The 14,701-nt window shown below is 37.0% G+C and overlaps 1 protein-coding gene across 23 annotated transcripts in view; it reads right to left on the bottom strand.

Moving 5' to 3' along the window:
- The window catches only part of EHMT1 (euchromatic histone lysine methyltransferase 1), a 300,206-nt gene that overhangs the window by 157,032 nt on the left and 128,473 nt on the right, over positions 1–14,701 (bottom strand). For 22 of the 23 annotated variants that reach the window (XM_072633192.1, XM_072633195.1, XM_072633191.1 and 19 more), the window contains one exon: positions 5,106–5,665. In XM_072633192.1, the coding sequence (XP_072489293.1) occupies positions 5,106–5,665 (560 nt within the window). Of the gene's footprint in view, positions 1–5,105; positions 5,666–8,863; positions 9,295–14,701 lie in introns of those variants that run through there. The other variant, XM_072633199.1, reaches the window with a different exon arrangement.

Raw genomic sequence — 14,701 nt, 5'->3', positions numbered from 1 at the left:
ATAAATAAAAATATAATGGGAAAAACCCTATCAAAAAAACTTTTCATGAATACAGTTTTATTACAATAAGACAATAACTAATCACAGGAACCAATGACTGTCATATCCATGATTTCTAGGGAACTTGCTGCTATAAATTACAATGCCAAGAATCAAGAAGAAAGCTCAAGACAGCTGATTATGTCAAATCTATTAATGAACAATTATTTTATAAAGCACTTACTGTATACCAAGCACTGTGCTAGGTTCCAAGGATATAAATAAAATGAATTAAACAATCTCTACTCATATGGAATTAACACTTGAAAGTGAAACAGAAGAGGAAGGCACAGAAGAGGAAGGGCTGCATGCCAGGCAAGGGAAACAGTCAATGCAAAATCAAGGAGAAGAAAAATAAAGTATAGCGTGTGAGGAACAGAGAAAAAGTCCGCATGATTGGACTGAAGCATCCTAGAGGGGCCGTGACGTACAACTTTGGAAAGATAGGCTGAGACTGGGCTGTGAAGGACTTTCAAAGCTAAACACAGGAGTGTGTATTTGATTCTAGAGGGACTAAGAAGTCATTGAAGATGACTGAGTAGTGGAGTGATATGGTCAGACGTGATTAAGCTTAAAAAAAAAATCACTTTGGCAGCAGTAGAAAGACAGTGAAACTGATTGCCCAGGCCACATATAAAAATCTGCCTAGCCATCCCTGAGGAGGGTCAGTTGCAGCAGTCAACAGGAACCAATACAGACCCAATATCCTCTGCAGCACTAAAAATCTCACACAGAGGGAGCAGGTGAAGCAACAATATCTTCTGGAAACTGTTCTCTTTAATTGTTATCTACCACCCACTGTTATCCCTATGCTTAAAAAATTCTCTCTGACCTGGTTCTCTCTCTACCTCTGTATTATCACCAGACATATAGGAGAATACTATCCCCACCCCACTCTTCTTTTTTATATTTACATTTACTTTATATTGATATTTGTATTACATATAAATATTAATACACTACATATTATAAATGTATAAATACATTACACAAATGTTATATTTATTTTATCTTCTTTTATTCCCACTCTCCTCTTCAACCCTACCCAATCAATGTCCCATACTCCAACCCTATGTACTATGCCTTCTGGAATCTCAATTTCTTAAGGAACAAATCTTCATCCTGGATCGTATTCTCTCATGTTCCTTCTGTTTATTAGCTCTCATTTAGACCTGGCTCCCTAATGCCACTACATATCCCTTGCCCTCCTCTACAGATACATCACTGGCTATTTCATCACCCACATGCCCCTATACATTTGTACAGGAGAGGAAGAGAAATTGAGTTAAAATACTTCTTATTCCATACTGCTATTTCTAGACTCTGCCCTTACCACCATCATTCTTCAACCTCTCTTTCTTTAAAGTGCACATTATCAAAACTTTCCACCCAGTCCAGATTATGGTAGCTATTGTATAAATTAAATAATGAATGAATGAATGAATGAATCATGCTCCCTCTTTTCTAACAAAATTCGGTACCTGACTCATCATTTTCCTCTCTTCCCAAACTTGCAACATTGTGCTAGAAGACTTCAAAATCTATGGTGATGTTCCTTCAAACTCCTTAACATTCCAATTATTCAGCCTCCTTAAATTATATGACCCACTCCTTCACTCCATCTCAGCCACACACAAAGATCATCATACACTAGAACTCACTATTACCCACAAAAGTTTTACTTCTCTAATTAACACCACCAATATACCTACCTAATAATAATCTTTAATCATTCCATCTCTCACTATCCATCTCTTTCATCCTAAACCCATCCTTGACCCCATGAAAACCTCCAATTCCTCCACTTCTCAGTACTTTCTCAAACCACTGCCTGCTGATTTTACTTTCTTCCTTCTCTAATCTTGATCCTATACCTAGCCAATAAAACTCTATACAGTCTTTACCATTACCCCTTGTCTTATCACTGCTGTTCTTTTGAATAGTTTCATTGTTGGATTATTCCAACAACCTACTTTGTTCATTTGCACTAATCTGTTGTTGAAAGGAGATGAAGAAGTCACAACTGTGCTGACTAGGTACATCATAAATTTATACAACACATCTGCAAACTTCAAACACTCACTGCAGCAAGGCAAGCCTTTTATTCCTCCCTAATTGATTACCTAACTCCTCAAACAGGTTTTTCCAAACCTTTTCTCTTCAAACCTCTAAACACTTCCTCTTCTCCCTTTTAGGCTGAGGACTTCAACAATTACTTTTCTGAAGTAAGATACCTCTGCTCACCCACTGATATCATCCCCTACTCTCTCCCTGTCCCCAGTCTCTAACAATGAGGCAGCCCTTATCCTCAAGGTAAACCTGCTTGTGTGCCCTTGATCCCATGTGCTCCAAATCTTCAATCTCTTAAGTACAGGTTGCTTCCCAACTGACTTTAAACAAATCCAAGTTGCCACCATCCTTCAAAAAAACTCACTAGATCCTACTATCCTGACTCATGCTATCATCCTATGCCTTTCTCCCCTTCTTCAAACACCTAAAAAAAAGCTTGACTACACCTCATGTCTTTATTTCCTCTTCTTTGACACTTCAATCGGGATTTTGACCATCACTGACTGAAACTGTTCTCTCCAAATAATCTCTCAATAATTATTTAGTTGCCAAAACTGATGGCCTTTTTTTAGTCATCATCCTTTCTCGACCAATGTGCTACATCTGGCACTGCTAATTACCTTATCTTTCTGAAAACTCTCTCCTCTCTGGATTTTCATGAAACTATTTTCTCCTGGTTCTCCCTCCTACCTATTTAGCCTTTAATTCTCAGTCTCCTCTACTGGTTGATCATCCAAATTACACACTCTAAGTGTTGAGTGTTCCCCAAAGAGCTGACATAAGCCCCATATAATTCTCTCTCTTTATGCTCTCTCTTGGATGACCTCATCAGCTTCCATAACCTATCATTCCCATAGCCTCCCAAAGCTCCATATTGAACCTCATTTCTCAGCTGCAATCTCATATCACCAACTGCCTCTTAGACATTTCAAACTGGGTGTGCCAAAGAAATCTCAAATTCAACAAGTTCAAAACAATCCCCCCCCAAAAAAAAACATTACTCTCCAGAACACCTCTATTTCTAAGGGACCACCATTCTGTCAGTCTCCCAGGTTCACAACCTTGGCAATGCCCCAAACCTCTCAACTCTCACTCATCCTACCAAAGTAATCAGCTAATAAATTTTGCCATTTCTATCTCAATATCTCTTGCATTAGATTCTTTCTCTCTGTTCACATAGCTACCACCTTAATTCACGTCCTCATCACTTCTCACCTAAGTTATTGCAATAAACTCTTAATTGGCGTTCGTGCCTGAAGTCTCTTCACACTTCAGTCCATTACACACTGCTGTCAAAATGATTTTCCTTAAGCAGTGACCTGACTACATCAGTCACTTGCTCAATCATCTACTCTCTCCATAATCAAATAATCTGCTCTGTTCAACTTTTAAAATCCTTCAAACCTGGCCTCAGTCCATCTTTCAACTTTATTTTACATTACTCTCTCTCCCACAAACTATATAATATAGCCAAACTGGCTTTTTCTCTGTTCCTCACACAAGAGACTCCATTTCCTATCCCTGTACTTTTGCATTATCTCTTATTCTCTACCTCACTGACTCTTCCTTACCTAAAGGCAAATCTGATTCCCTCAACTGCTAGTGCCCGCCCCCTTAAACTGTCTTGTACTTATTTGTATTTATTCTTTCTGTTTGAGGTGTATGTGTGGGTGTGGGTGCGTGGATGCGTGTGTGTGTAGGTGTGTCTTCTTGTCTTGACCGGTGAAAATGTAAGTTCCTCATGAGGAAAAATCATTTCATTCACAGTATTTATATCTCAAACTTAGTAAAGAGACACAGTAGATGCTCAATAAATATATGTTGATTATTATAGCTGTCTGAGTCACTGTTGCTTCTTGGGGAAGTAGGGACAAGGAACTTAAGGAACTCAAAAGCAGAAGAAAATTAGATCCAAACATGGGCCAGGAAATCTGAGACAGCCTTGGTGTTTTCAGAAGTTTGGATCAGGTTTACACTCAGTCAGAACTAGGATTAGGACCCCAGGTTTCCTGTGTCTTAATATAGCACATCTCATATACTACCTGCATATATATGAGACCAATATGGTCAAAGATAGCTATATCTCTGTGCCTAACACACTCCTTATCCTCCACCAGTAATGAAAAATCACTGCCTACTTTTGTACTTTATGATCTTTTCACTCTACTGTACTTCCTCCTCCTGACCTTCTCTTCCTTTTAACAATTTCCCAAAGATGTCACTTCCCCAAAAATATCTCATAGAAACACAGCTTCTCTCAGAAAAATGAAGTGGGACGTAGGTCCTTTTCACTCTGCTAAGGCACAACAAAGTTTGATGATCTGCCCCTTATTTGTGTTTTCCTGCATAAAGAAACATTCTACACTCTCAAAGCAGAATTAAGAGTTTTACTTTCTACGGAACCAGCAATTGCACAGCACGAATATATTCTGTAAACAGGATGATTCTAGTCCCAAAATGAAAACTGCAGCTTTGTATTTGAATGTATGTTTAACTGAACATTGAGTGGGAAGCCTAGGCTGCTTTTTAAAGATCTCCTTCCTTTTGTCTTCTCTCCCTCAAACTCTGCTACAACTCTTTCCTCAAACATCTAATTACTGCCCCCTTCTAAGCATCACTGAAGAAGAGAAGAGGAAATTATGAAGGGATTGAGGATTTAGCTGTAAAGCATCAACAGACCCAGAATTCTCTCTAGTTTTCCTAAATGAGTGTTCCACTAAATCACTATGTTTTGATAAGCTTTTTTTCAGATAGCCCCTGGCAAAAAATAGGAGAACTGGTCATCTAGCAACCCTGGGAAAGCATCGTGGTGATCTAACCAAGGTTATATATGGCATATAAAATAAATCCTTTATCTAATTCCAGAAGCCAAACAGAAAAGAAAAAGTGAAATAGCCCCTTTCACCTTCTCAACCCACCTCCCAACATCCCCTGCTGGTGAATAATCAAAAATAACCCATTCAAGAGACAAAGAATGCAGCAGGGAAGTGTATTACCAGGCTGGGGATGGACTTAGGCATAGTCTTCCGAGCTCTGTGGACTTTGACATCAGGATGTGTAGTGGCAGGTTTTTTATGATCTAGATCTTTACTCCCTTCACCTAGCTTGGTAGGCGTTGCAGCCTGTACATGAGGAAATGAGCTTAGAGTTCTTCCCTTGTTGGCTCCTCCAGGAAGTGTTTTTGCAGCATGGCCAGGAAGAGAAGAAGCCAAGGTGCTGGTAGTCCTTATGGGCTGTTCTGGTAATGTCTGTTTGGTTAAGATATAGCCATTACTTCCTGTGAGAGAAGTCTGGGTGAAATCACTAGCTTTCACATGATTTTGTTTCCCAAAGTCACTATCTCTCTCAGAAATTCCATTTTCAGCTATTCTGGTTAACTTATTAGCAGGCTCCTGTGGGCTGGCTTTTGTATTGTCCTGAGTGTGTTTAGCTGGATTGGGATGACTATTGGCTTCATTTCTTTCACAAGAACCATTTGTTTCACCATCCGCTGCCATCTGAGGCTCCCCTCCTTGCTTTTCTGTTGAACTTTCATCAGCAGCCATGGCATTACCCCCTGTGGAAAGAGGCCAGAAGAAGTCAAATGTGGTTGACAGTACAATAATCGTATTAACAACAACAGCTCACATTTGTATGTAGTGCTTTTTGAGATTTAAAAAAGGATTTCTTTATAACAATCATGTAAGGTGGAAATGCATATTTCTACTTATTATCTCCATTTCACTGATAAAATCACAATTCAATAAGGTCGACTACCAAGTTTCACAAGGCAAGACTAAAACCTAGCTCTTGTGATTCCAACTCCAGTACTCTCTTCTTACTATGCCACAGAATCCATTTTTAATTTATGTAATACTTGTCAGTTGCTCAAGTACTTTCTCATGTGTTCCCATTTGACACAGGAAGACCAGTCAAGTAGTCAATACAAGTAATGTTATCTCCATTTTCCAGATAAGATCACTGAAGCTCAGAAATTTTATCAGATTGCCCCAAAAAATTATGGGAGTAGTAGATCTAAGATCCTCCTTCCCTAACTTTGTGCTTTACATCAGACCTGCTTCCTACTCTAGAGCAGAATCGGCACCAAACATTACCAAGCTCAAGTTCATATCCTTCTTTTGTCCAGCAGAAAATCCTCTCATTCATTTAACAAAACTTAAAGGCTACCATCCATATATGCAAGGTGCTCCTGTTCCATGAAAAATTTTTAAAATCTTAAACATATAGGTTAGGAAATTTTATAGTCAATTTGCAAAGCTAAAGTTTCAATAAAATTTGGGGTAAAATAGAAATAAAAAGGGTAGACTCAAAGAAAATATTATTGATCTTATTAACTTAAAAATATATCAAAGTTTCAAAAATAAACTTATACAGATTTTGTTAACTAACAGAAATGTTTATTAAAAAGGTAAATAATTAAAAATACCTTCCTGAAAGACAAACTATTATGGGGAAGAATTGAAGGCAAGACTTTTCATATGTTCCAGGTAACAAAATATTTATAGAGTAATGAGGAAAGGGTATGTTAATGATATGTGTATATATAAAAATGTATACAACTACATGGTAAAAGATAGCAAACCAAAATTTGTATCAGTGTGTAACCAACAATTCATGTTAAGGACAGTCTGAATAATAATAGTTACCACTTTAAAAAAATAATTAAACATTAGAGTCCCAAATTTGAAGATAGAGGTAATAGGATTATAACAAAATTCCCCTTTTTTAAATGTTCTTTATCCAAGATACAGTGAAAACAAATATTCTGTCTATATGTGACAATATTTGTATTTTTTACTGTCCTTTTACTGTACTTGGAAACATATACCAAGCTATAGAATGAAGATGAGGTGTAATTTGGAAATATAAGAGAAAGGAATTTTAGAAGCAATATTCTTATACAATGAGAGGCAGTGCTATCGCTAGAGTCAAGGAATTCTGAGGTCAAATTCTGCTTCTGATATAAACTAGCAGTGTGACCCCAGACAACCTAAGCTAACTGTTCAGTGCTTCCAGAAAAATAAAAGACTGCTAACTGCATCAGAAAAGGGAGCTCCTTGTCCCACACCAGGAGTTCCCTAAAGAAAAGATAGTAAACAGGTATACTGTAGGCCTAAAACATTCCCTAGTGTAGCCCAAACCACATTAAAATATAACTAGGAAATATTTAACAAAATAAATAAAAATACAAAACAACACAGATACTGTTAATATGCTGTTTTCTAAATCCTTATGAAGCCCATAGGGATTCTTATATCCGGTTTAGCTCACCTCTTTCTATTTGAATTTGACACCATCAGCCTACAAAAATGAATCACAGATCTGGGAGAAAAAATTACAACATGTAAAATACGGACAATTCAGTCATTTAACAAGAATACCAAAAATCTAATGTTACTTTTGAAATATCTCACCAAATGCTAACACACACTTCTACCAAACCCTAAAGACGTATCCATCAAGTATAGATTTTAAAAGTCTGATCGAAGTGGCCCTTTATTGATAGAAATAAATATGTCCCAAACCTGATTCATGACTTCTACTTCCCCTCTACAGAATATAGCCATTAGAGTAAACTGGTCAACATCTACTAACTGAAATATTACTATTGTGGAGTCAATTCTCTAATATAATCACTTTCTAAGTCTGGGCAAAAGTCAGTGTCAGCCAAGGTCCCCTTATCCCTAATGAAATAATCTCTCTCTTAAGATCTCTAAGGCTCCACCTCCCTTCATCTGCCACCATGTTAGGAAATGGGATAGGGGGCTCCCCACCTTCACTTATTTATTACCCAGGGAGACAGCAACATTATCCTCAGTCCCTGGAAATCCCAGTCAATCCACTGGGATTAAGCAATTGAGTGTTTCCTCTATTTTTCCTATTCTAGAACTAGAGCTAGGGAAGGATTGGAAGGATTTTCCCAGACTTTCCTAAGCCTCAATAGAAACGGTACAGAATACTCAAAGGACCTGTATTATTATACACCTAGATCTGCCACTTTCATCTCTGATCCAGTGAGCCTTTCAGGACCATTCATAAGAGGGAGATCTAGCTTAAGTCATGAAAAGATAAGATATGATATGAAGTTTTAGTTTATCCAGCAATATTGTAAGTGAAAGAGATTTTATTCTGAATATTTTAAGAAAAAAGGAATTGGACATTTTTACTTAAGGTGTTCCTGATGAACTGGGGTGGGGGGGGGAGTATTTTTAAACATTATATCTCTATATTTTATATTTGACTCTGATAGAGGCAACAGGTTCTCAAAGGCAAGCCAATCAAATAAAGTGTTAGCATATCCAACCAAATTGGAAAGACACATCAATTCAAGTACAGATCACAGTGCACCTGTTGTCTGAGGATCAACCCAACTACATTCAGCTACACTCATCAAGAGAAGGATGGTCATAGAATTTGGGAGTCAAAGGGACCTGTGCAGCCAATTAATCCAACTTACACCTAAAAAGGAATTCCCAGGAACATGCCTGCTATCAAACTTTTAGAGAACAAATTAATATCTACACAAATTATTCTTAGAAATCAAGAAAATACTTTACCAAACTCTTATGAAACAAATAGTTCTCATTTCTAAACCAATGAATGACAAAATAAAGATTATTAACTATCAATTCAGAAATTTTAAAGAAAATCATGACAGAAAAAGACTGTAGTAATATATCTAAAAATTTATTCTCTGAGATCAGGTTGAATCTATACACTCTTCTCCCTAATTGTCTCCTGGTTCTATTCCTACCTTTCAGACTGCTCCTTCTCACTCTCCTTTTCGAGACCCTCATGTAGGTCATGTCTCTCTACCCTTTGGTGTCCAAAAGGATTCTTTCCTGAAGCATTCTTCTCTTCTCCCTTTATCAGCAACCAGAGATTTAATTACAATCTCTAATGGTAATCTCTCTTCCCTAACCTTTCTGATGACCTCCTGTCTTGCACATCCAATTGCCTTCCAGACACCTCAAACTAGATGTCCAATGTTGTCTAGATGTTTCAGTCATATCCAACTCTTCATAACTCTATTTGGGTTTTCTTGGCAAAGAGACCAGAGTGTTTTGTCATTTCCTTCTCCAATTCATTTTACAGGTAAGGAAACTGAAGTAAACAAGATTGTCCAGGGTAACAAAGGTATTAAATGTTTGAGTCCAGATTTAAACTTAGATCTTCCTGACCCCAGGCAGACCCAGCACTCTATCCACTGTGCCACCTAGCTGCCCTATGTCTACTAGATATCTTAATATGTCAAAATATCCAAAACTAAAGACTTTATCTTTCCCCCTAAACTCTACTCCCTCTTCTCTACTACTGTGGAGGGAAATATCATCTTTCAGTCCCTCAGGTGCACAACCAAGGTATTATTATGGACTTATCACTATCTGGAACGCCCAGACTTCAAATCTGTTTCCAAGGACTGTCAATTTCACCTTTTGCAACATCCAACTGGCATACCTCAAGTCTCTTTTCTACTCCACTCCATTCTCTAATCAGCTGCCAAAGTGACTTACTTAAAGGACAAACTGGACCATGTCAAATCCTGCCCCCAACTCCAGTGGCTCCTTTTGCCTGCCAGGATAAAACATAAAACCCTAAGTCTGGCATTCAAAGCTCTTCACAACCTAGCCTCCTTCCCTTCTAGTCTTCTTATATCTAACTCTGATCCAGTGGCGTCCTTGTTGCTGCACGAACTATAAACTCCATCTCTTGACTCCTGGTATTTTCTCTGGCTTCCCCCTCATGCCTAGAATGTTCTTCTTCCTCATCTCCACCTCCAGGATTCTCCAGCTTTCTTCAAGTTCCAAGCAAACTCCTACCTTTTTTATAGGAATTATTCCCAATTCCTCTTAATTGTAGTGGCTTCCCTCTATTGATTATTTCATTTTTATCCTGTATCTATCCCTGTTTGTACAGTTGTTTACATGTTGTATCCATCATTAGATTGCAAATTTCTTGAGGATAGGGATTATCTTTTGCCTCTTTTTATATCCCCAGTATAATCCTAATGCCTAGAACATAGTAGGCAGTTAATAAATGTTTACTGACTGACTATACTGGAAACATTAGGATAATTCAACATTAGGAAAATAATTAACCACATTAAAAACAGAAACATTCAAAATCACAGTCACTTCAATAGATGCACAGAAAAGAAAAAAGTTAACAAAATACAACTCACTTATACTTAGAAGAATCTTTTTTGTACTATGATAAAAGTATGTACCTCAAACCACTACAGCACATACAAGTAGTCATTCAATCTCTGCCAGATCATCTCCATTAAAAAGGTATTGTAAGACTCAGAAGACAGTCCATTGCATGAAAGGAAAGCTCTACTTGTTAGGAAACTTCTCCAGACATCAAATTAAAATTAAGTTTGCAACTCTACTTACTGTTCTTGGGCTTTCCAAACTCTATTCATAAATATTAAAATGTGCTAATCTAGAGCTTTGAAGTTTGTTAATTAATAATTCTCATTTACATAGAATAGACATCGGGAATCTTAGTGATTATCTAATCCAACCTTCTCTTGGAACAGCCTCCCCTATTTTAATATTTCTGTATATTTTCTTTTAATAAATTTTGTTAGTTTATATATTGACCTGAATTTCATCTATGAAATTTTTAGCTCTGAGACTTGGAAGTCATCTCCAGTAGTCCTGATCTATATTTCACTACTATTCCCAGATGGCTCTAGAGGAGAGAAGGAAGCTGGTGACTTTGCACAGCCCTTCTTTACTTAAATCCAATTCACTTGTATGTCATGGCATCACCTTCCTGATATCATGATCCTTTTCTAGAAAAAAAGGACAAACAATATCAACAGCCCTCAGAGTCCAAACAGAATAAATTTAATTCCTATCCGAAAAACAACCCTTCAGATTTTTCAAGATAGCACAGTTCTTTCCTTGGTCATCTTTTCACCATGCCAGACATCCCCAGTTCCTTCTTTTTCATATAGCATGGACATGAGATCCTTCACCAGTTTGGTTCCCCATCTTTGACACTGTCATCATTCTGGTAGAAGTCTTCATTCTCTTATGTCTGGGCTTTTACAATAAACTGCTAATTAATGTCCTTGGCTCAAGTTTCTCCTAACTCCACTCCATTCTCCATTCACAGTTGTCAAAGCGATCTTCCTAAAGCATAGTTCTAACTATGTCACTTCCAATAATGGCCATCTATCATCTCCAAGATCAAATATAAAATGCTATTTGGCATTCAAAGCCCTTCATGGCCTGCCCTACATTTTAAATTTTCTTATACTTTACACCTTCTTACCACCACCACCAACCTATTTCATCACCACCACCCCGCCCCTACTATATAACCAAATGACACTGGCCTCCATACTGTTCTAGCTACTGCTCTAGCAGAAGACACTACCTCTCCTAACTCCTGGGCTTTTTTACTTGGTTTCCTTGTTTCCTTCACATCTCAGGTAAAATCCTTTCTGATAAAAGCCATTCCAAGTTCTCCTTAATCTTAGTGCCTTTCATCTGAGATTATTTCTAATTTATCATATATTTATCCCATTTGTACAGTTATTTACAAGTTGTCTCCATTCAATTATGAGGTCCCTGAGAGTACAGACAGTTTGTTTGCTTTTCTATGCATCTGCAGCGCTTAGCACAGTGCCTGGAACATAGCAGGCACTTAATAAATGTTTGTTGACTTGACTTCCTAAATTGTGGAGGCCAGAATTGAATATAATACTCTAGATGTAGTCTGACCAGAACAGAATACTGGTTACAAGGATAGGATTATCTTCAAACACAAATAATGAAATCATCTACTTAACAGAAAAGATTTGACCTTCCCATCAGTGAAAGCAATGTCCACAACAAAGAAATCATAAATCCTTTAGGGAGCTTTTATCTTTCATGTTCATAATCCCAGCACTATAAACACTGCACCTATAGGAACATTTGAGCACTTAATAAAAGTCTGGCAAATTGAACTGAATACTTCCTGTATTGGGAAAAGATGGAGAGAGAAAGGAGGGAGCGGCAGGGAGGATTTCTATTAAAATTTTCCTATTAGGAGAAGTTGCATAGTGTGTACTGGTTAGAGAGTTAGCCTCATAGACAGAAAGACCTGGACTTAAGTACTGCTTCTGACACATATATACTGCCTGTGTGACTGGGAAAATTTACATGTATTTTTTTAAGTGCTCTGGACAACTCTCTACAGCTATTAATTTGTAGGAAAGGTGCTCACTTGGGAAGATGGAGTTTTTTCATTGAGGAATTCTCTATACCTGTCTCTGTTTTACTATTAAAAGCTTTTAGGAAATAAATCATCACGACCTGAAAAAATGGAGCTTTTGAAGAATTTCCATCAAGTATCTGCCCCACTGAAAAGGAAATCTGCCCCCAAATAGATGTCATTTATTTCCAAGAAAGATTTTATCTCACAAAATTCTATCCTGAAACATGTTTCTAAAATGTTTTAAGTTTCTTTTATCATGATTATTTCAATGCCATTTAAAGATTCTATCCTATGCTATAATTATTAATTTGCATCTCTTATCTCCTCTCTAAGGTCAATAGATGTCACGATGAATACAGCACTGTACCTGGAGTCAAAAAGGCTCAAATCAAGCTTCAGACACTTACTTGTTATGTGATCCTGGGCAAGTCACTTAAACACTGCCTACCTCAATATCCTCATCTGTAAAAATGGAGCTAATAATAGCACCTACTTCACAGGATTGTTATAAGGATGGAATGAAATATTTATAAACTGTTCTACAAATATTAAAGCGCTAAAGAAATATTATTATTAGACTACAAACTCTCTAAACACAAAAATCATATCTTTTTCATCTAAATATCCTCCACAAGAACTTAATATAGGCTGTGGGCAATAAATATCTACTGAACGATCTGATGAATAATTGTTTTCTTAAAGTACATGCCTATGAGAAAATTCTTAACCTTATCAATGTAACTTTTCTGTCATTCAGGTCAGTCCAACTATTCATGATCCCATGGACCATACCGTCCACGGGTTTTCTAGGTAAAGATATTGGAGTGGTTTGCCATTTCCTTCTCCACTGGATGCAAAGTTCAAATGACTTGTCCAGGGTCATAAAGCTAATAAGTCTCTGAGGCTGGATTTGAATTCAAGTCTTCCTGACTCCAGCCACCTAGCTGCATACTAAGTTATTCAGTTGTTTAGTCATGTCTGACTCTTCATGACCCCATGGACCAAACCATCCGTGCAGATTTCTTGACAAAGATACTGAAATGTTCACTTACAGTAATGCAAAAGAAAAAGTAATTATTTATATGCTTAGAAGTTTCTATGTATTTGTCATTTTAATGAGTATAAATTACACCTAATTTAACATTTAAACTCTATCCAAACACACAGTAATAAAATTAGACTAAGACCTCATCTCTCTGAATACCCTAAGTATCTCTTTGCTTCAGCTGTCACTGACAAGTGAATTCATTCACCTTCTGGTCACCTCTGTGACAAAAATGGAGAACTAGAAAATCTAAATTAAAGTTCCAAATTACGCAGGTGCAATTCAATTTAACAAGTATTAATTAGGCACCCACCATATGCAAAAGGCATTTGCTAGATACTGGAAATACAAAGAAATGAAAAATAGTTCCCTGGGAACCAAAGGTATTTTGATGTCATCTGTTAACTTTAACATTTTGAAATTAAGGCAATTAGAAGTTATACTCTTTCCTAAATTCCAAATGAAATAGTAGTTCCTTTATATACGTGCAAATTGGCACATCACCTTCTCATAGTCCTCAATTTCATTTTTTAAAAGTTTCATATTATTTCTAATACAACTTAAGAGTGAAAAGGTTCATAATGGCCAACAGGGTACTGCCATTTAAATCAGTTTCAACAAAAGGAGTCCATACTTTAAAACCTTAAGGAACAGTGACTTTGGTATGGTTGTTCCTTTCCATCAACATGGATCGACTCTTCTATAACTTCATTGATGGTACTTTGAAGTTACTGTGGCCAAAAATGTCATCACCATGTAGGCAATCTGGTGATAAGTATCTCTAAACTGGTTACGCTGGGTCCCTACAACAGATAATCTATTTCCAGGCTCATACTCTAGTATTATAACAAGAGATAGTGTCCTGCTGACACAGCCTTCAGGAATCAAGCTACAACAAAGTATGAAAGTAGAGCTTTAGTGGAAGAAAAGGTATACTAAGAGGAGCATGTGTGACAAATCCCTATGACAAATGAAACACCAGGATTCTCAATAATCATTACTAAAAGAATAATTTGATGTATTATCATTTCTTTGATTTGATTCCTTTCTCCACTGATACTGATAATGATACCTTCAAACTTTCCAATTTCACAATTAAAAACCATTTACTGAGAGCCTACTGCCTATTACGTGTCAAGCAATGAGCATGGGAAACAAATGAAAAAATGAAAGAGCTCATGTCCTCAAGGAGCTTACATTCCTAAAAGTGGTCTAGGAAACAATTTGAGAATAAGTAAATATACACAAATTACATAGCAAATAAACACCACGCATAATTCATATGAATGTTCTCCTAAAATTCCTCCAGAGGGTAATCAACCTAACCCAGTG

The sequence above is a fragment of the Notamacropus eugenii genome, chromosome 1 (assembly GCF_028372415.1).
Source record: "Notamacropus eugenii isolate mMacEug1 chromosome 1, mMacEug1.pri_v2, whole genome shotgun sequence".
NCBI classification, from domain to species: Eukaryota; Metazoa; Chordata; class Mammalia; order Diprotodontia; family Macropodidae; genus Notamacropus; species Notamacropus eugenii.
The sequence above is the reverse complement of the archived record's forward strand: the minus strand, read 5'-3'. Positions and strand labels throughout refer to the sequence as shown.